The sequence below is a fragment of the Neofelis nebulosa genome, chromosome 17 (assembly GCF_028018385.1).
Source record: "Neofelis nebulosa isolate mNeoNeb1 chromosome 17, mNeoNeb1.pri, whole genome shotgun sequence".
Taxonomy (NCBI): Eukaryota; Metazoa; Chordata; class Mammalia; order Carnivora; family Felidae; genus Neofelis; species Neofelis nebulosa.
The window spans coordinates 42,650,824-42,672,458 of record NC_080798.1 but is presented as its reverse complement, the minus strand read 5'-3'; the positions used below and the strand labels follow the sequence as shown (position 1 = coordinate 42,672,458).

General features: G+C 39.7%; 1 protein-coding gene across 3 annotated transcripts in view; it reads right to left on the bottom strand.

Annotated features, from left to right (window-relative positions):
* Positions 1-14,085: 14,085 nt before the first annotated feature.
* LOC131499131 (chemokine-like factor) overlaps positions 14,086-21,635 on the bottom strand; it is a 49,046-nt gene continuing 41,496 nt past the window's right edge. For all 3 annotated transcript variants that reach the window (XM_058706903.1, XM_058706904.1, XM_058706902.1), the window contains 2 exons: positions 15,367-15,468; positions 14,086-14,461 (listed from right to left, as the gene is read on the bottom strand). In XM_058706903.1, coding sequence (XP_058562886.1) covers positions 14,240-14,461; positions 15,367-15,468 — 324 coding nt within the window. In that variant the 3' untranslated portion in view covers positions 14,086-14,239. The remainder of the gene's footprint in view (positions 14,462-15,366; positions 15,469-21,635) is intronic.

The following is a 21,635-nucleotide window of genomic DNA, read 5'->3' as shown; positions in this document are numbered from 1 at the left end:
ACTTCTCTTGGCTCCCGGCTGCCCTTTCTGCGGTTCTTGGTACTGGGCTGGGGCCTCCATAGACGCCCGCACTCTCCCCTCACCCGCGAGACCTTCTTAATTGCCGTCCCTGAACACCCCGTCGGGGCTTCCATTCCCTGCTTCGGGCTGTGTACTCGCGCTGCGCCGTCTAGCTTCCTGCCCGCGTCACTGTTTGTGTCCGGGACCCAGAAACCGAAGCGCCCAAACTGCAAGACCTCTGTCTGGTCTCCCTGCGGCTTTGATCGCGCTGTCAGCTCTCCGACCTCACTCTCTCTTTCTCCCCTAGCCTGCCCTCCCATCCCTGGCCAGCCCATCTCCTGGGCCTCTGCATTGGCTGTCCTGGCCTGCCCTCTGCTCCCTCTCCCCGTTCATCCCTGGAGGACACCCAGATGGCGCCTGAGCCCCGGTGAAGGGCACTGCCATCCATCCTTCCACCCCAAGATCTGAGCCTGGGGCTGTCCTCGTTCTCCCTCACTGTCACCATCAGTCCGTGACCAAGGCCTGCACATCTTCATCTTCTAAAGCTTTGTTTCTGTTCACTTCTCACCGCCACCAAGGCCTCGACTACGTCCCAGAGTACTCCTAGGAGGGTGTCTTTAAGAGGCCTCTCTGCTTCCTTCCTTGGCAGCCAGAAGGATGCTTAAATCTTCAATCAGGATCACCTCCATTTCCCTTATCCCCCAAATCTTGGGAGTTTCCCATCTTGCTCAGAGTCTTGGTAAAGAGCCTAAAACCATTATCTCTTGCTGTCCTCTGCTCCTTGTCTCTCCCACTCATAGACTTCCTTACAGTTTCTTGAACAAGCCATGCTCCCTCCTACCACGGGGCCTTTGTACATGCTGACCCTGCTACCTGGAATGCTCTTCTCCATCTTGTTATATGATGAACTCTTTTTTATTCTGTGGTCATACTGTGGTTTCACTTCCTCAAAGAAGACTTTGCTGATCTCTCCCACCAGGTAAGAGGTATTCATTTGCTCATTTATTTATTAAACAGCAGTGCTAGAAAGATTTCATTTGCAGGATGCAAGGGAGCCTCAACTTATCTGGGGGGAGTGAGTGAACTAAATGTGTCCACAGATCCCTGAATAAAATAATTCCTGGTAATAGATGTCTGGCTGGTTATGGCTGATTCAGAGGGTTGCCAGGAGCCTGTGTAGAAGAAAGAACTAACAAAGGGCTAGGAGAGGAGACAGATTGTGGAGAACCAGGCCCTGGTGTTTGGATCTTACTCTAGATTGCCTGGAAAGAGGCCAGGCGAAGGTTAGAACAGAGGACAACCTGATATCAATCAGTGTTAATTAAATCACAGCTCAAAACTGTAACTCATTATTAAGAAGAAAACACCCCAATAACTTAAATGGGCCAAAGTTTTGAACAGATAATCCAACAGAGATATACGATGTCCAGTAAGCACAGGAAAAGATATTCAATATCATCAGACGTCTAGGAAGGCAAATTAAAGCCACAATGAGATACAATTTTATACCTATTAAAATGGCTTCGTAAAAGGGGCTGCTACTATTGCAGTGCTGGGGAGGCACCGTGGAGCAGCTGGAACTCTCCCTACACCCCTGATGGGGGTGGAAACGATTACCTCCACGTCGGAAGACAGTTTGACAGTTTCCTAAAATGTTAAACAGAGGCCAACCGTATGACTCAGGCATTTTACTTGTAGGTATTTACCCAACGTCAGTGCACAGGCTTGATCGTGAATGTTCACAGCAGCTGTCTTTTTCGTAGCTCAAACTGCACACCGCCTGGTGGTTCATTATAGCAGAGAGAATAAACTGGGGGGTATGCATACACTGGAATCCTTCTCAGCGAGAAAAAAGAATAATTCATTTTTTAAAAATATTAATTTATTTGGAGAGAGACAGAGACAGCAGAGGGGCAGAGAGGGAGGGAGAGAGCAAGAATCTCAAACAGGCTCAGTGCTGCCCACGAGGAGTCAGCTGCCAGCCAGGAGCCTAATGCACTGTTCAAACCCACGAAGCCTCCAGATCATGACCTATGCTAAAACTAGTAAGAGACTCTAAAGTGACTGAGCCACCCAGGCGCCCCAGAAGGAAGAAATCATTGACAAATGCAACAATATAGATGCATTTTGCAGATACTATGTTGAATGAAGGAAGCCAGGCTCAAAAGGGACATATTGCATGACTACATTTTTATGAATTTCTAGAACAGGTGAAACTAAGCTATCGTGACGGAAGTCACATCAGTAGGGGCAGGCGGAAGCTTTCTGGAGTGCTGGAAGTGTTTTTTATTTTGACTAGGGTGGTGACTACACAGGAACATACACTTGTCAAAGCATATCAAATGCACTTAAAATGGTTGCATTTTATGTCATGTAATTCACTTCTCACTTTACTGAAAGGGAACTCATACTCACACAAAATGTGGTGACTCACCCGGGTGGCTGAGAGAGTCCAGGGAGAGGGCAAGTAGAACCCGAGGGGTGCCCCTGCTTGAGGTGACTGGATGCCTGTGACCACTGTCCCTCCCACCATGGGCTGTGAGCTCCATGGGATCCAGTCATATAGCCCAGCGCAGAACCTATCACATAGGATGGCAGCAGGAAGTGTCTGCTCTGGAGTGAAGGAGGGTGGCGCTCTCTATTCCTTTTACATTCCTGTGTAAGGAATATTTTCTGTTTTTCTGATTTATTTTAGTCTTTGGGTTATAATTAAATACTATCATGCTTAATTTTGTTGGTTAAATTGTTTCATCGTTGGCCTTTATTAGCTCCTTCATGTGGGCTCCTGTGTACCCATCCCTCATCTTTTTTCCCTCATTTGCTTATTTTCTGACCCTAGAAGGTGCTTCAGGGTCATATTGTATTCTCCCCATTTCAGCCCTAGAGTCAGGGTTCCTCCAGGAAACTCAGGTTCTTTTATTGGAGAATGGTATTTAGAAACAAAACCCCCTGGGCAGTGTTGATTTGCATTTCTCTAGTTATGAGTGGATCAAGGGTTTTTTTTTGTTTTGTTTTTGCATATGTAACAGCCAGTTGCTTTTGCTCTTCCGAGAACTGCTTTTCACATCCTTTGTATGTTTTTCTATCGTCTGTTTAAAAAAATTGATGCATAAGAACGCCTATATTCAGGAGATTATGAAAGGAGATTTCCTTTTTCTGAAATGTGAGTTATGAATAGTTTTTCCTGGTTTGTCATTTGCCTTTTACTTGGCACTTTTGCCATACAGATTTTTCCTTCTAGAACCTGGTGTTTTTTTCCTTTAATCTAGGAATGTGATGACTGACAATAGCAGTTTTTTCTTTTTTTCTTTTTTCTTAATTTTTTTTTAAATTTTCATTTTTTGAGAGAGATAAGAGCACTCGAGCAGGCCCTGTGTGAGTGTGCGGGAGGGGGGAGGGGTGGTGGTGGGGAGGGGTGCTAGTGGGGAGGGGCAAAAGGAGAGGGAGGGAAATCTCAAGCAGGCTCCGTGCCTAGCACAGAGCCTGCCAGTGGGCTTGATCTCGTGACTCTGAGATCATGACCTGAGCCAAAATCAAGAGTGGGACGCTTGGGGCGCCTGGGTGGCTCAGTCGGTTAAGCGTCCGACTTCAGCTCAGGTCATGATCTCGCGGTCCGTGAGTTCGAGCCCCGCGTCGGGCTCTGTGCCGACAGCTCAGAGCCTGGAGCCTGCTTCCGATTCTGTGTCTCCCTCTCTCTCTGGCCCTCCCCCGTTCATGCTCTGTCTCTCTCTGTCTCAAAAATAAATAAATGTTAAAAAAAAAATTAAAAAAAAAAAAAAAAAAAGAGTGGGACGCTTAACCGACTGAGCCACCCAAGTGCTCCAATAGCAGTTTTCCTGACTCACTATCCTTACATTTGTGGGATGTACCTTTAATACCCATAGTGTTTTGCTCTTTTGATAAACCTCTGGTTTCATTTTGCTAGTATTTTATTTGGGATTTTTGCCTTTATTTTCATAAATAGAATTGACCGCTAGTTTTTATTTCATTGCATTTTATTTCTTGTGTGTTGTGTTGTGCTTTATTTAGGTCTTTCTTTTTTCCTAATGAAGGCATTTAAAGCTATAAATCTTTCTTTGAGGACCACTTAGGACACATCCCCAAAATATTGCTCTAATTTTTATTCACTTCTAATTAGCTTGTAGTTTCCATTTTAATGCCCTCTTTAATCCAAGAATAATTTAAAAGGGTATTTTAAAGTTTTTAGTTAGAGAAATGTTAGACTTTTCTGGTGAATTTCTAATTTTATTATTTATTTTATTTAGAGAATAGGTCTATATGTTCTCCTTTTTTGGAATTTGTTGAGATTTTGTGTCCTGATAGTCAAGTTTGGTAAATGTTCCATGTGTGTTTAAAAAGATTGAATAGTCTCTCCTAGTTGGGTACAAAACTTACCTATGTATCTACTATGTATCTTTTTAATTATGTAATTGAAACTCTCTGTATACTTACCCTTCTTTTGCTTGATGTATTGATTTACTGAAACAGATATATTAAAGCTCCTCACTAAAGTTTTCCATGTATTACTTTTCTTTGGATTTCTAATGTTTTCTTGTTTTTGTTTTTAAGTTATCATGTTGGATGAACAGGAGTTAACATATGTTTTGTTCAGTAGGATAGCAATTAAGAGCATAAGCCAAGTGTTTAAATCCCGGTTGTACGACTTTCTTCTCTGTCCTCAGTTTCTTCATTCACAAAATGGTGACAGTGACATTACTTAAGTCGTATGATTACTATTAAAAAATGTTTATATATTACATATATAATATATTAATATATATATAATATATATATAATATATATAATATATAAATATATATATAAATTTATCTATTATAAATTTAAAATTTATAAATTATTAATTTATGTATTATAATTTATGTATACAATTTAGATTTATTTATATATATATTTATTTATTTATTTAGACAGAGAGCAGGAATGTGTGTGTGTGAACAGGGCAGAGGGGCAGAGAAAGAATCTGAGGCAGACTCCATGCTCAGCACGGAGCCTGACGCAGAGCTAGATCCCACAGACCTGGGATCATGACCTGAGCCTAAATCAAGAGCTGGGACATTGAACCGACTGAACCATCCAGGCACCCCAGTCATATGATTATTGTAAGGATTAAATGAGATAATACATAAAAATATCTCAGAATAGTACCTGGCATTTATTTATTAACTATCATTTTGATATCTCTGTTTTCCCTAGTGAATGCTGTTAGCTTTTGATTCTATTTCATTTAATGTTAATTTCACCACACCTACTTTCTTTTTGTTGGCATTTGTATATCTTGTCTCTGCTTTTCTCATAGAACCATTTAACGCTAAAACTATCTCTCTACTACTTTTGTTTTATGTTACCAACTTTGATATGTTGTATTTTCATTTTTGTTCACTTCAAAATATTTTCTAATTTTTCCCAAGATGTTATCTTTGAACTGCAGATTATTTGGTGGTATATTGTTCAATTTTTAAACATTTGGAGATTTTCTAGTCCTCTTTCTGTTATTGATTTCCAGTTTAGTTTCCATTAATTCCATTATGCCAGAGAATATACTCTGTATGATTTTAATTCTTTTAAGTTTATGGAGATTTGTCTTATAATTCAGGATATGGGCATCTTGGTGAATGCTTGCTGTACACTTGAAAAGAATGTATTATTGAGTGAAGTGATCTATAAATGTCATTTAGATCCAGTTGATTTGTGGTATTTAGTTTTTCTGTATCCTTGCTGGTTTCCTGTGTACTTGTTCTATCAATTACTGGGAGAGAAAAGTTGACATCCTCAACAATATGTGTAGATTTGTCCATTTTTTTGTTCAGTTCTTTCAGTTTTTGCTTTATGCATTTTGAGGCTCTGTTATCAGGAAGATTTAGGATTGTTGTATTTTCATAAAGTGGATTTATCATTTTATCCTTATGTAGTGTCTCTTTTATCCCTGGTGATTTTGTTTTTTTGCTTTTTGCTTTGTATGACGCGAGTACAACCATTACAGTTTTCTTTTGATTGGTGTTCAAATGCAGTATCTATTTCCATTCTTTTATTTTTAATCTACCTGTACCATTATATTTAAAATGAGTTTCCTGGGGCACCTGGTGGTCAGTCGATTAAGTGTCTGACTCTTGATTTCAGTTTAGGTCAGGATCCCACAGTTTGTGAGTTTAAGCACCATGTCGGACTCTGCACTGACAGCCTGGAGCCTGCTTGGGATTCTCTCACTCCCTCTCTCTGTCCCTACCTGCCTGTCTCAAAAATAAATAAATAAGAACTTAAAAAAAGTAGAGTTTCCTGTAGATGGCATATGATTGAGTCTTTAAAAAAATTTATCTGACCATCTATTTTAATTGGTATGTTTAGACCATCTATATTTAATGTAATTATTTATATTTGGATTTAGGTCCACAATTTTGTTTTGTTTGTTCCTTCTTTATTTGTCCATTCTTTCCTGCCTTCTTTTGGATTAAATATTTTTTAGTCTTCTCTTATTACATCTGTTGAGCTTTTTACTTTCTTTGTACTGTTTTTTAGTGTTTTCTATAGGGATTAATATATACATGCTTAACTTTTCACAGTCTGCTTAGAATTAATATTTTACCACTTCAAATGCAATGCAGAAACTTGAACATCATATATGTCATTTTAACCTCCCCTCTTTATGTTGTGGCTGTCGCATGTATTACATGTACCTATACTGGAAATCCCATCAGATGATGTTAAGATTTTTGCTTGTGGGGTTTCTTGGGTGGCCCAGTTGGTTAAGCATCCGACTTTGGCTCATGTCATGATCTCACGGTTCATGGGTTCAAGCCCTGTGTTGGCCTCTGTGCTGACAGCTCAGAGCCTGGAGCCTGCTTTGGATTCTGTGTCTCCCTCTCTCTCTCTTCCCCTCCCCTGCTTACACTCTGTCTGTCTGTCTCTCTCTCAAAAATAAATAAACATTAAGACATTTAAAAAAGAAGATTTTTGCTTTCAAACATCAAACATATTTTAAAGAACTTGAGAAGAATATTCTATTTGTCCAGATATTTACTATTTCTTTTTTACCAGTTGTATATTGATATATATACATACAATAATAATTGACATATAAGTTTAAAGTGCACAACGTAAGAAGTTGATGTATGTGTATGGTTAAGTGACTAACACAGTAAGTTTAGTTAACATCCATCATCAAATATAGATACAAAAAAAGACAAAAGTGTTTTTTAAACTGTGATGAGAACTTTCAGGATTTAGTCTCTTATCAACTTTCAAATATGGCATACAGCGATATTAACTATAGTTATGTTGCACATTACATCTTTAATACTTTAACTGGAAGTTTGTACCTTTTGACTGCCTTCATCTAATTCTCTTTCCCTCCATCACTTGTCTTTGGTGACCACAAATCTGATCTCATTTTCTGAGTTTCATTTTTTTCTTTTTTCTTGTTTTAAATTCTGCATATAAGTGAGATCAGTATTCGTCTTTTTCTAATTTATTTCACTTAGCATAATGTCCTCTATCTTGCCACAAATGGCAGGTTTTCCTTCTTTTTAAAGGCTGAATAATATTCCATTGTGTGTGTATGTGTATATACATATATATGATATATATGTATATATGTATATATATATATATATATATATATATCATATATATATATACGTATATGCCATATTTTCTTTATCCATTTATCCATTGATGGACTCTTAGATTGTTTCCATGTATAAATAATGCTATAATAAACAGGGGCGTGCAGATATTTCTTCAACATAATTTTGTTTTCTTTGGACATATATCCAGGAGTGGGATTGCTGGATCATATGGTAGTTCTGTTTTTAATTTTTAAGATATTTACTATTTTTGTCGCTCATTCTTTATCTTTTAAGTTCCATGTTTCCTTCCGGTATAATTTCCCTACTGTCTAAAGAACTTCCTTTGCCGCTTCTTTCAGAGCAGATCTACTGGCAATGAATGTGTTCTTTCAGTCTTCCTTTTTTTGAGAATGTCTTTTTTTTTTTTTTTTGCCTTCATTGATGAAAGAAGGGTATTTTCACTGGATAAAGCATTCCGGTTTGATGGTTATTTTCCTTTAACACTTGAAAATTGTGCTACTTCTTTCTGGGCTCCATGGTCTCTGATGGCAAATCCTCATTCAAATTGTTGCATCATTTTCCTCTAGGTGCTCTCAATATTTTTTTCTTCATCTTCATTGTTGAGAAATTTGATTAGGATGTACCCGAGTATGATTTCTTTGCTTCTTCTGTTAGAAATTTACTGAATTTCTTGAATCTGTAAATTTGTGTCTTTTGCTTATTTGAGGAAGTTGTCGGCCATCATTTCTTCAAGAAGTTTTTGTGCCACACTCTCACCCCATACTTTGTGGGAATCCAGTGATACAAGTATTCTTTTGGTATTGTCTCTAAAGTTCTGGAGTCTCTGTTCTTCTTCTTCTTCTTCTTTTTTTTTTTTTCTTCAATCTTATTACTCTTTTTTTGTTGAAATTGGATACTTTCTTTTTAAATTTACTTTATTTAAACAATTATTTATATTTAAACAATTTATTTAAATTCAAGTTAATTAACATACAGTGTAGTGTTGGTTTCAGGAGTAGGAACCAGTGATTCATCACGTACATATAACATCCAGTGCTCATCCCTGCAAGTGCCCTCCTTAATGCCCATCACTCATTTAGCCTATCCCCCCACCCATCTCCCTCTAGCAACCCTGAGTTTGTTCTCTGTATCTAAGAGTCTGTTCTCTGTATCTAAGAGTCTGTTATGGTTTGCCTGTCTCTCTGTTTTTATCTTATTTTCCTTCCCTTCCCCTGTGTTCATCTGTTTTGTTTCTTAAATTCCACCTATGAATGAAATCATGTATTTGTCTTTCTCTGACTTATTTTGCTTAGCATAGTATACTCTACTTCCATCCATGTCATTGCAAATGGCAAGAGTTCATTCTTTTTGATCACTGAGTAGTATTCCATTGTATATATATACCACATCGTCTTTATCCATTTATCAGTTGATGGACATTTGGGCTCTTTCCATAATTTGGCTGTTGTTGAGAGTGCTGCTGTAAACATTGGGGTGCATGTGCCCCTGTGAATCAGCATTTTTGTATCCTTTGGGTAAATATCTAGTAGTACAATTGCTGGGTCATAGAACAGTTCTATTTTTAATTTTTTGAGGAACCACCATACTGTTTTCCAGAGTGGCTGCACCAGTTTGTATTCCTTGCAAAGGGGTTCCTGTTTCTCCACATCCTTGCCAACATCTGTTGTTTCATGTGTTGTAATTTTAGCCATTCTGACAGGTGTGAGGTGGTATCTCATTGTGGTTTTGATTTGTATTTCCCTGAGGATGAATGATGTTGAGCATCTTTTCATATGTCTGTTGGCCATTTGGATGTCTTCTTTGGAAAAGTATCTATTCATGTCTTCTGAGACTGGATAATTTCTTTTGATTTGTCTTCAAGTTCACGAACTCCTTTTTCTGTCATTTCCATTCTGTTATTAAGCACATCCAGTGAAATTTTTTATTTTGGTTATTGTATTCAGTTCTAAAATTTCCATCTGATTTTTAAAAATATTTTATATTTCTCCACTGAGACTTTCTATCATTCCAATTATTTCACTTATTCTTAGAGCATGGCTATAATATTCTCTTTAAAGTTTCTGTCTAATCATCTAACATTTGTTGTTATATTTAGGGTTGTTTATTCATTGTCTTTTCTCTCATGAAATTTTGAGATTTTTCTGTTTCTTTTAACATTTTTTTAAAATGTTTGAGAGAGTGAGAGCACATATGAGTCAGGGAGGGGCAGAGAGCAAGGGAGAGAGAGAATCCCAAGCAGATCCTGTGCTATTCAGCACAGAGCCCAACATGGGGCTTGATACCATGAACCACAAGATCATGACCTGAGCTGAAATCAAGAGTTGAATGCTTAACCAGCTGAGCCACCCAGGTGCCCCAGATATTTCTGTCTCTTAATATGTCAAGTAATTATTGTATTTTGGACATTTTGAATATTATGCTATGAACTCTGGATTTACTTAATTCCTATAGAGAACATTGGTTTTTAGTTGTTGTTTGTTTTTTTAAGCAGGCAATCAACTGGTTAGATTCAGGCCACAATATCCTACCTACCATTGGACTGTGACTCCAGTGGCAGTTCAGTTTTCAAAAACTTTGCAGTACTATTCTGGGGTAAATACCACTTGGTCATAGTATATAATAATTTTAATATGTTGTTAGAGTTGGTTTGCTAATATTTTGTCGAGGATTTTTACATCTACAGTCAATGAATGCTGGTATGTAGTTTTCTTGTGATGTCTTCTTCTAGCTTTGTTATTGGCCCCATATAATGACTTAGGAAGTGTTCCCTTGTCTTCTGGTTTTTGGAAGAGTTTGCGAAGGGTTGGTATTCATTCTGCTTTAAGTGTTTGGTAGAGGGGTGTCTGGATGGCTCAGTCTGAAACATTTAACAAAGTCAGTTAAACACCTGACTTTGGCTCAGGTCATGATCTCACAGTTCGTGAGTTTGAGCCCCGCATCAGGCTCTGCACCATCAGTGGGATTCTCTCCTTCTCTCTCTGTCCCTCCCCCACTTGTATACTCTCTCAAAAAAACTTTAAAAAGTATAAATTAAAAATGAATAAATGTTTGGTAGGATTCACCAGTGAAACTATCTGGTACTGGACTTCATTGGGAGGTTTTTGGTTACTATTTTGATCTTTTGTAGAGCTGTTGAGATTTTCTATTTCTTCTTGAATCACTTTAGGTAATTTGTATGTTTCTAGTTTGTCCATTTCATCTAGTTTGTTGGCATACAATTGTTATAATCTTGTATTCGTTTTTATTTTTCTATCATCATTAGTAATGTCTGCACTTTCAATTCTGGTTTTTGTTATGTGTTCTCTCCCTTTTTTTCTTCATCACTACCTAAAGATTTGTTGATCTTTTTTTTTGTTGATATTTTCAAAGAACCAACTTTTTGATTTCTTGATTCTATTATTTTTCTACTCTATGTTTTATTTATCTGTACCCTAATCTCTATTGTTTTCTTTTGCTAGTCTTTTTTTTTTTTTTTTTTTTTTTTGAGAGAGTATACCAGCTGGGGAGGGGCACAGAGAAAGGGAGAGAGAGAATCTTAAGGAGCCTCCACACCCAGCACAACCAGATGCCCCTGTCTGTTCTATTATTCAACCCTTCTGTTAAATTTTAAAATCTTTCTCATAATCTACTCCCTCCCACCTCCCAAGAACTGTTGTTAGCTTATTGTTGTCTTTACAGTCCCTTGTTTTAAGGACATGGTATCTTTACCCTGTAGTTAGGATTTTTCCGAATTTGCATTTTGGCCATTTCCATGGGTGATATGCCCCAGGTCATTCCTTACTCCTGGAAGATACTCACGATGTAGTTTTGGTCCAAAGAGGCATCTTCCTGAAGTCTGTGGTGACCACAACCCTGTCCCAGGTTCTCCTCAGTATGACAGGTGGCTGCATCAAGTCACGCTCCACCCCATTGCACGCCTTCTCTTTCTGGACATGGAAAACCTCTGCCTGCTTCAGAGAGCCGCTTCCAGGGATTGAGAGGAATGGCCACACAAAGGAGTTCAGCAAGGTCTACCCTTTTCTATTAGATTCTGAACACAGTCATGTTTCACTTACATTTTTAGATAAAATTTACATACTATGAAATACACAGGCGTTATGTATATAGTTGAATGTTTTGACACATGTATATACCTATGTGACCACTTCCCTAATGAAAATAAAGAACTTTCTCATGCCCCCCCCCCTTTTTTTTTTTTTTTAATTTTTTTTTTTTCAACGTTTATTTATTTTTGGGACAGAGAGAGACAGAGCATGAACGGGGGAAGGGGCAGAGAGAGAGGGAGACACAGAATCGGAAACAGGCTCCAGGCTCTGAGCCGTCAGCCCAGAGCCCGATGCGGGGCTCGAACTCACGGACTGCGAGATCGTGACCTGGTTGAAGTCGGACGCTTAACCGACTGCGCCACCCAGGCGCCCCTCCCCCCCCCTTTTTTTAAAGTTTATTTATTTTGAGAGAGCTCGAGTGTGAGCAGAGGAGGGGCAGAGAGAGAGACACAGAATCTGAAGCAGGCTCTGTGCTGACAGATGCAGGGCTTGAACCCACCAACTGCGAGATCATGACCTGGGCCAAAGTCGGATGCTTAACTGACTGAGCTACCCAGGCTCCCCCTCCTCGTGCCCCTTTATAATCAGTCCCCAAACTTCACCTCCTGAGGCAACCGCTGTATTTTTCCCTGTCCTTGAGCTTCATGGAAATGAATCATAGGATATGTCTTTTGAGTCTGCCTTCTTTCACTCAATATGTGAGAGTCATTATGAATCTTTTATTTTTATCATTATTACCGTGTTGTATTACTATCCTTTTTTATTGCTGAGTAGATTTCTTTTTTTTTTTTTTTTTAATTTTTTTTTTTCAACGTTTTTTATTTTTATTTTTGGGACAGAGAGAGACAGAGCATGAACGGGGGAGGGGCAGAGAGAGAGGGAGACACAGAATCGGAAACAGGCTCCAGGCTCTGAGCCGTCAGCCCAGAGCCTGACGCGGGGCTCGAACTCACGGACCGCGAGATCGTGACCTGGCTGAAGTCGGACGCTTAACCGACGGCGCCACCCAGGCGCCCCTGAGTAGATTTCTATCTTATGAACGTAGCACAGTTGGGTTTATCTCCTTTTGAAACTGTAGGCTCTTTTTTGTCTTTTGGCTACTATGAAAATTCTAATACACCATTCCTCCTGGCTCAATACCTAGGAGAGGAATTTGGGGTCACATGGCAGGATAGGGTGCATTTTTGAGTTTTGCTTACAATGTAACTCCCTGTAGTTGCTCCCACTTTCAGCAGGGTTGCCTCACCCTGCCTGGCCTGCAGGGGGTGCTGTGGGGGCTACAGAGGGAGTAATGACTGGAATGGTGGAGGCCCTATGGCTGGGCCATCCAAGTTTGGGCTCCGCCTGCTTCCCCACCTGACTGCCAGGCAGCAGCCTCTTTCCAGCCTCGCTTCATTCTCAGCAGCAGCCAAGTATGGGATCTCCTGGTAGAGGTGGGCCGTGCCACTTCAGGGGTTCCCTGTGGCACTTAGGACAAAGGCCCGAGCCACTAGCATGGCTCTCACGGCCCAGTTGACCCTCTCAGCCTGTCTCTCACATTGTTCCTGGCTAGGCTGGGGGGGGGGGGCACCCCATTACTCCCCACCCCCCATCTCTTCCAGCTCCTCATGCATCAGTGTGGGACCTTGCTTTCCTCTCATGAGGATGACCCTTCTCCTGCCTCGTGGTCGGTCTGTCCAGTGAGACTGGGGCCTTGACCGAGGCCTGTGAGTGGGAACTGTGGCTGTGGTGCCCAGCTGAGCCTAGCTCAGGGCTTATGCTCAGGTCCTTATTGAGGGAGACCCTGCAGGTCCCAGAGGGTTGGCTGGTCATCTCTGAGGGAACCTGAGTGCTCCCAGTTACTCCTGTGCCCAGGCTGACTGGCCCAGATGTGAGCCTGACTCTGGCTGATAGAGGCCCTGAGCCCTGAGGGGATGATACCACCCCTGTTGTCCTCTTCCCCAGTACACCTCAAATGAGAACCGGTGCTAAGCTACAAAGTAAAAGTAAGAGAGGCCAGTAACCTGTTTTTCTCATAGCGACTACCTGGATGCTTTTTAAAAATGTAAATATCAATGTGGGAGCACCTGGGTGGCTCAGTCGGTTAAGCACCTGACTCTTGAATTTGGTTCAGGTCATGAGCTCCGACCGGTGCAGAGCCTGCTTGGGACTCTCTCTCTTCCCTCTGCCCCTCCTCTACTCTCTCTCCCCAACCTCAAAAAAAAAAAAAAAAATTTAATGTGAATAAAATGTCCATTTTGTTTTCCAGTCTGTTGTTTTCCTCTGGCCCCTTTGGCTGGTCACTGTTGACAGCCTCTGTCACCCACGCTACGGGTACCCCAAACCTTGTGTGCCCTGTGGCCTACAGGCCTGAGAGGCCCATCTCTGGTCTTGCCCTCTGCACCAAAACTTTCAGTAACTTTTGTTGAATGAACAAAATAGTGTTTAGATCAACATTAAGCTTTAAAATCCATTTAAAGAGGAATTTCTTTTTCAAGCAAAGTTGGTTATTAGGATGGAAAAGAAAACCATTCTAGAGAGAAGACAATAAACTGGAAATATTTGTCGTAAAACGCACTGCCACTTTTGATAACAGGGGCCTCCTTTGCGTCATTTCTTGCCTCTCTTTACTTTTTCCTTTGGCTTTTGTGCTTTTTCTGGTGCCTTTTCTGATGCCTTTTCTGGTGGGTTTTCTGCTTCCTTTGGCTTTTCAACCTTTCGTTCATTTTTTGGAGGAAGCAGCACATTGGTTTTGAGCCTCTTGCCTTTGAAATGTTTTCTTTGAAGACACATATCCATTAAAGCAAACATTCCAGCCATACCAATAAGGATCTGGGGGAAAAAAGGATGCCCATTACTTTTGCTTTTCATACAGATGCTTTGCATTTCATTCCAAAGCTGGCATATTCCCTCCTTGTTTCTAATTCGTCTGCGGGTGCTGATTAACACGTCCTTTCCTCTTCCTAGACTTCTCAACCAGAGACATTCTGAGTTTGCCCCTCCTCCAGCTTCAGCCTCCCTCCACCCCTCTCCACCTGTGCCTGTCTCTTAAAACCCATGGTTAGCGGCCTGGGTGTGACCCTTTGCCTCAGGGATTGGGGCAGCTAGGAGGAGAAAGCCATTAGATTGGCTGGCTCCCTGGACATCATCTTTATTTAAGTGGTTTTTTCATTGGAAGCATTTACCACCTTTAGTTTTAAACTTTGCATGGGTCCCAAGATTTTGTGAAAAGAAGCCCTTTCCTTAAATCAGTGGAAAACACCCATTCTCCAAAAGAGGTGATTTCTTTTTTCTTTCTTTCTTTCTTTCTTTCTTTCTTTCTTTCTTTCTTTCTTTCTTTCTTTCTTTCCTTTTCTTTCTTTCTTTCTTTCTTTCTTTCTTTCTTTCTTTCTTTCTTTCTTTCTTTCTTTCTTTCTTTCTCTTTCTTTCTTTCTTTCTTTCTTTCTTTCTTTCTTTCTTTCTTTCTTTCTTTCTTTCTTTCTTTCTTTCTTTCTTTCTTTCTTTTAATGTTTATTTTTGAGAGTGAGAGTGGGGAAGGGGCAGAGAGAGAGGGAGACAGGATCCCAAATGGCCTCCGCACTGACAGCAGAGAGCCGACCCAGGGCTTGAACTCACAAACTGTAAGATCATGACCTGAGCCAAAATCAGGAGTTGGACGCTTCACTGACTGAGCTACCCAGGCGCCCCTAAAAGAGGTGATTTCTGAGCACATAAACTGCCCAACATGAAAGACTTACCACAGCAATAAAGTAGTGCAGTGGCATGGTTTGTCGACTTTTCACAGCTATGACCACGGCCCCCACAAGGAAAATAATGGCAAACAGGTCGTTGAGAAGGTCCTAGAAGCATGACAGATAGGCAAGTCAGCCTCAAACAGAGCCAAGACCCCCATCAACACCCAGCCTAGCATGGCTTCCTCCAAAGGGGATGGTTTCCAAACTTCTGACTGCTTTTAAAAGTATAGGTGGAGATAAATACACATGGGCTGCATGGACGTGCTGTGGTCCGCAGGGCTGAGCTCTTTGAGTTGAGATGCAAAGCCCAGGGTGTTTAACTGCCTTCATAGGCTCCCCTGCTGCTGCCTCTCACCTGAATTCACACAGTAGCTAGTTATGTTTTGATTTTTTTCCCTTGAATACTCATTTAAGTAACTGCACAACTATACAACTTAACGGTGAGTACAACCCCCCATCATCTTTATGCTCTCAGGACCAGCTCTCCTTTCTGGATCGAGGGTGGGCTGTGTTGCTGGCAGGAGGCTCTGTTGGATTCCGGCCACCCTAAGTTGGGAGCGCAGTGGCTGCCTTTTCAACCCCTGCCTTGCCCCTCCTGCTACTTCCTAGACACTCCCCTCTTTGTATCAGCAGCCTTCCTTCCCATCCCTTGTGGCCTCAGTCTTACCCTTGCCCTGTACACTTGTTTCCCTTACCTTACTGATAAGGTCCAGATGTTCCCAGTCCGCGCAGAAGGGCTACTTTCCCTGCAAGTACCACCTGCTGTCACTCCCTGGCATAGCCAGACTTAGAGTTGGGCAAAGCGTGGCCACAGAGAGCCGGCTTCCTCTCGCGTCACTCATGGGGTGATGCTAACCCAGAGCTGGTGCACCCTCTCGATCCTGTGGGCAGCAGCCAGCTCTGCAGCACTGCGTAAGGCCCACCCTTCCCCTTGGTTTCCATGATGCTATTTTCTGCAGGTTGACCTTCCCTGGCTACTTGTGTTGGGCATTTTCTTTTCCTTTTCAGTTTTTTGAATTTTAATATATTTCAAACATACAGAAAATACTAGAACACTCATCCCCACTCCCACCTCTGGCAGCCATGAACTATTGAGATTCAACAGATGTTAAGATCTTGCAAGATTTGCTTAGATCTCTTAAAAAAGAAAACAAAGCCAGAAGTAAAACTTTGTGGAGTAAGACACAGTGTCATCATTCCGGCCCTTTTATGCCTCTCACTCAGAGGCAACTACACACAGTGGAACTGATGGGTCCTTTTCCCAAGAGTGTATTAGTATTTTCTTCCATATTATATGTTCATAAATAGTATATACTATTTTGTGCATTTCACAAATTTAAATTTAAATAAAAGGTGTCTTCTATCATTGGCTTTTTAAACTTAAAGTTTGTGAGATTGATCAATTTTGAGAACACAGATTGAATTCATTAATTTTAACTGATGAAGTCTGTGAATAAACCAAACTAGAAACATTAGGTTGTTTCTACCTTTTAGGAAATTATTATTACAAACTCTGCTGCAACGAACACTCTGGTCTGTGTCTCCTATGCATATTTCCTCCTGGTGTGAATCAGTAATAGAAAATCTCCCACTGAAGAAAAGCTCAGAACCAGATGGCTTTACTGGTGATTTCTACCAAACATCTCGAGGAGAATTAACACCAATCCTCAAACTCTTCCAAAAAAATTGAAAAGGAGGGAGCCACTCCCAAACTCATTTTATGAAACCAGCATTTTCCTGATACCAAGACTAGCAAAGGACACTACTAGAAAAGAAAATTTCAGACCATCATCCCTGATGAACAGAAATGTAGAAAGCCTCAGTAAAATGCTAGCAAACTCTAAAGGCCTCATCTGTAAGCATAGTCATTCTGGGGGTTAGGATTTCAGCAAATGTACTTTGGGGGTACACATTCAGTCCATAACAATTCCATTAGTCTTTTTGTTGATCCCTGAGCTAGTACCAAAGCTTTATAGTAATTCTGATATCTTGTTGGGTGAGTCTATCCTTGTAAGACTTTTAGAATCACCTTGTAAACGTTCCTGGAAATTCCAGGAAGAACCTCTGTCAGATTGAAGTTCCATTTGATTTATTGATTACTATGGAATTAAATTGCCATCTTTTTTTTAAGTGTATTTATTTGAGAGAGAGGGAGAGAGCGCACGTGTGAGTGCATGAGCTGGGGAGGGGCAGAGATAGAGGGAAAGAGAGAGAATCCCAAGCTGGCTCTGCACTGTCAGCAGAGACTGACATGGGGCTTGATCTCACAAACCGTGAGATCATGACTTGAGCTGAGATCAAGAGTCAGATGCATAACCAATTGAGCCACCCAGGTGCCCCTTAAATTGTCATCTTTATGATAGTAACTCTTCAGACCTGTGAATATGGTGTATATTTCCACTTATGCAGACTTTTATGTCTGTTAATAAAATATAATCTCTACGTAAAGTCTTACACATCTTTGAATGGGTTTATTCTAAGACACCTTGTAGTTTCTGTTGCTGTTTTAAATGGTTTCTTTGAAAAGTCACATTTTCTCAGTGTTCATTGCTGGTATTCAGGAACAGTATTGTTTTGTCTCTGGTTAACTTTCATGGTAATTTCACTGTAGATTCTCATAGATGTAGATTCTCTATGTAAAGAATCTTATTATCTGTGAATAATGCTATTTTTTCAAACTCTTCCCAATTCATACACTTTTTGATTTTCTTGTTACATTGTACTAAGATCTCCAGCACAATGTACAGGCATGGGGATAGTAGGCATCTCCAGTGCTTCTAAAGTTTTACCATGAAATGCAATGTTTATCATAGGTTTGGGTAGATACCTATTACTAAGATAAGTTCTCTTTTAAACTAGTTTGCTGAGAGTTTTCTTCTTTATTAAAAAAATTTTTAATGTTTATTTTTAAGAGGGAGAGAGAGAGAGAGAGAGAGAGCGAGCAAGCATGAATGGGGCAGGGGCAGAGAGAGACACAGAATCCTAAGTAGGCTCCAGGCTCTGAGCTATCTGCACAAAGCCTGACTCGGGGCTTGAACCCATGAACCATAAGATCATGACCTGAGCCGAAGTTGGACACTCAACCGACTGAGCCACCCAGGTGCCCCTCTTTATTTTTTTTTTAGAGAGATAGAGAGGCAGAGGGAGAGAGAAAGTCTTAAGCAGGCTCCATGCCCAGTGCAGAGCCTGAGGTGGGGCTCAATCTCATGATGGTGAGATCATGACCTGAGCCAAAATCAAGAGTTGGACGCTTATTTGACTGAGCCACCCAGGTGCCCCTAGTTTGCTAAGAGTTTTCTTAAAATTAGTATTCCTGAAGTTCATGAGATGAACTAAATAGTTTTTCTGAAGTTCATGAGATGATGAAATAGTTTTCTCCTTTAGATGAGAGATGGCGAATTGTACCGATAGAATTTTGAAGATTAAATCATCTTTGTATTCCTGACACATACCCTGCTTGATCATGATGTATTGCTTGCTTATAGATTGCTTGATTCAGTTTGCCTGTATTTTATTGAGGATTTTTATAGCCATATTTAGGTAACCTAGGTGTATATACTTTACATTCCTTATAATATCTGGTTTTAATATCAAAAGCCTATTAGATAGTACAACATCTTATAAAGCCTTTAAGACAGAAAAGAAAAAAGGGACAGACCAATTAAACTGAATATAAAGTCTGGAAATAAACCCTGCATTTGGGATTTTAACATTTAACAGAAATGCCATTTAAAATCAGTGGGGAAAAATTATACTATTTAATGAATAAATTGAGTGATAGGGTATATCAACTGGATAGCCATCAGGATATAAAATTGGAGCCATGGTTCACACCATATACCAAAATGACTCCAAATGAATCAGAAGATTTAAATGTAAAAAGTGAAACAAGTGCCAGATGAAAACATGGATGAATTTTTTATAACCTGTTTTTCTATTTCTTTTTGAATCAATTTTTATGTGATATTTTTTGTAGGAAATTATTATCTAAATAAACTTTCCAATTTATTGGCATAAAAGTTCATATTTTGCCTGTAATCTTTAAAAATCTCCTGTTGGTATTTTTACTAATATTTTTCCTTGTTCGTTCTTTTTTTCCTTGGGGTCTATCTGCTTTAGTAGTCTTTTTGAAGAACTAGATATTTGGTTTTATTAGTCCTCACTATGGATCTTTGTTTCCTATTTCCTTAATTTTAACTCTTATCTTTGGCATTGCCTTCTTTTTAGTTCCATTTTTTTATTTTGTTTTGGTACCTTCTTGATACTGTTAATTTTCAGTCTTCTAATTATATAGATTTGAATTTGAATAGTTTAGGGACATTCTACAGATAGTATCTGTGAATACTACATAAACATGAAATCCTCATATGTTTGGGGAACACATTAGATTTCCCCCCAAATACTTGGGGATTGAGTTAAATTTTACTGATTGATTTTTAATTATATTATATTGAAGTTAGAGAATGGTCTGTATGGATATCAATTACTTGTTATTTATTTACATTTCCTTTGTGGTCTTATTGAGGATAATTTTTATGATTGTTGCAAATGTACTTGAAAGGAATATATAGCCTGTTCTGTTGGGTGTAGTGTTCAATATGTTCTGTGTATGTCATTAGATCAAGCTATCAATTGCTGAAGGAGGCATGTTAAAAACTCCCACTATGGTTGCTATTTGCCAGTTCTTTCTTATAACTTCTTTTAATTCCTTATAATTCATTTCTGTTTTTTATATTTGGGGGTTATATTGTTAGGTGCATACAAGTTTAGAATTGCTGTAAGTAGTGATCTTCTTCATATACTTAAAAAACACATACAGGGACGCCTGGGTGGCTCAGTCGGTTAAGCGTCCGACTTCAGCTCAGGTCATGATCTCGTGGTCTGTGGGTTCAAGCCCCGCGTTGGGCTCTGTGCTGACAACTCAGAGCCTGGAGCCTGCTTCGGATTCTGTGTCTCCCTCTCTCTCTGCCCCTCCCCTGTTCATTCTCTGCCTCTCTCTCTGTCAAAGGTAGATGAACATTAAAAACAAACAAACAAACAAACAACATAAACCACATACAATTGGCTTAATCTGGTATTAAAGCTATGCCAGCTTTCTTTTGGTTAGTATTTTCCTTTTATTATTTTTTTCCATCTCTCATAACTGTTCTCCACATGCCTTGTAATTTAGTATGTAGCTTGATTTTAAAAATCGATTCTTAGAGTCCTCTGTCTTTTAAATGAAGAATATATTCCATTCATATTTGTCATCTTCTCTGATATAGTATTTGGATCTATTTGTACCATTTAATTTTACTTTTTTCTATTTAACATATACCACACTTATTTCTTTTTATTTTTCCATTTTATTGAGTTAGCTCTCTTTATTCTCTTTTCACTCTTTCTCCTCAACAGGTTTGATTTTATATATCCTGGAATTCTATTCTTTAGTAGAATTCAGTATTAAGTTTTAATATATTAGTGTTAATATTATTGCCAAATCATTCCCCCCAAATCAAGAACTTTTCATTCTTTTTTTTAAATTTTTTTTTTTTAATTTTTTTTTTTTTTAACGTTTATTTATTTTTGAGACAGAGAGAGACAGAGCATGAATGGGGGAGGGTCAGAGAGAGGGAGACACAGAATTGAAACAGGCTCCGGGCTCTGAGCTGTCAGCACAGGGGCCCGATGCGGGGCTCGAACTCACGGACCGTGAGATCGTGACCTGAGCCGAAGTCGGCGCTCAACCGACTGAGCCACCCAGGCGCCCCAAGAACTTTTCATTCTTATCATATACAGTACTGTGGTCTTACGTGTTATTGTGTTGCTGTACCTTTAGTTCTACCTTGTTATAGTGTTCCCTCCCTCCCCTTGCAAAAAAACCCAAAAAACAAAAAACTGTTCATATATTTTTTAAAACCTCAATTCTGTCTTAGTGTTTATTTAGGTCAATCCACAAGGTCACTAGGCTCTTTGCTTACTGTTCCTTTTTCACCTTGCACACTTTTTTTGTTTTGTTTTGGTTTGGTTTGGTTTTGATTTGATTTACTTCTTCCTGAAGTACATCTTTTAGTAGTTCTTTCAGTGAGGGTCAGCAAAAAGAAATTGTTTCATTCTTTGTTTAAAAGTGTCTTTAGTTTACTCTTACCACCTCATTCATCCCTTTAAGGAAATTATTCTAGTGTTTTCTGGCCACTGTCACTGCTGTTGAAAAATATGAAGTTAGTCTAGTAGTTTGAGGATTTTGTTTTTGTTTTTGTTTTTGAGGTAAATTGGCTTTTCTCTTGGTTTGA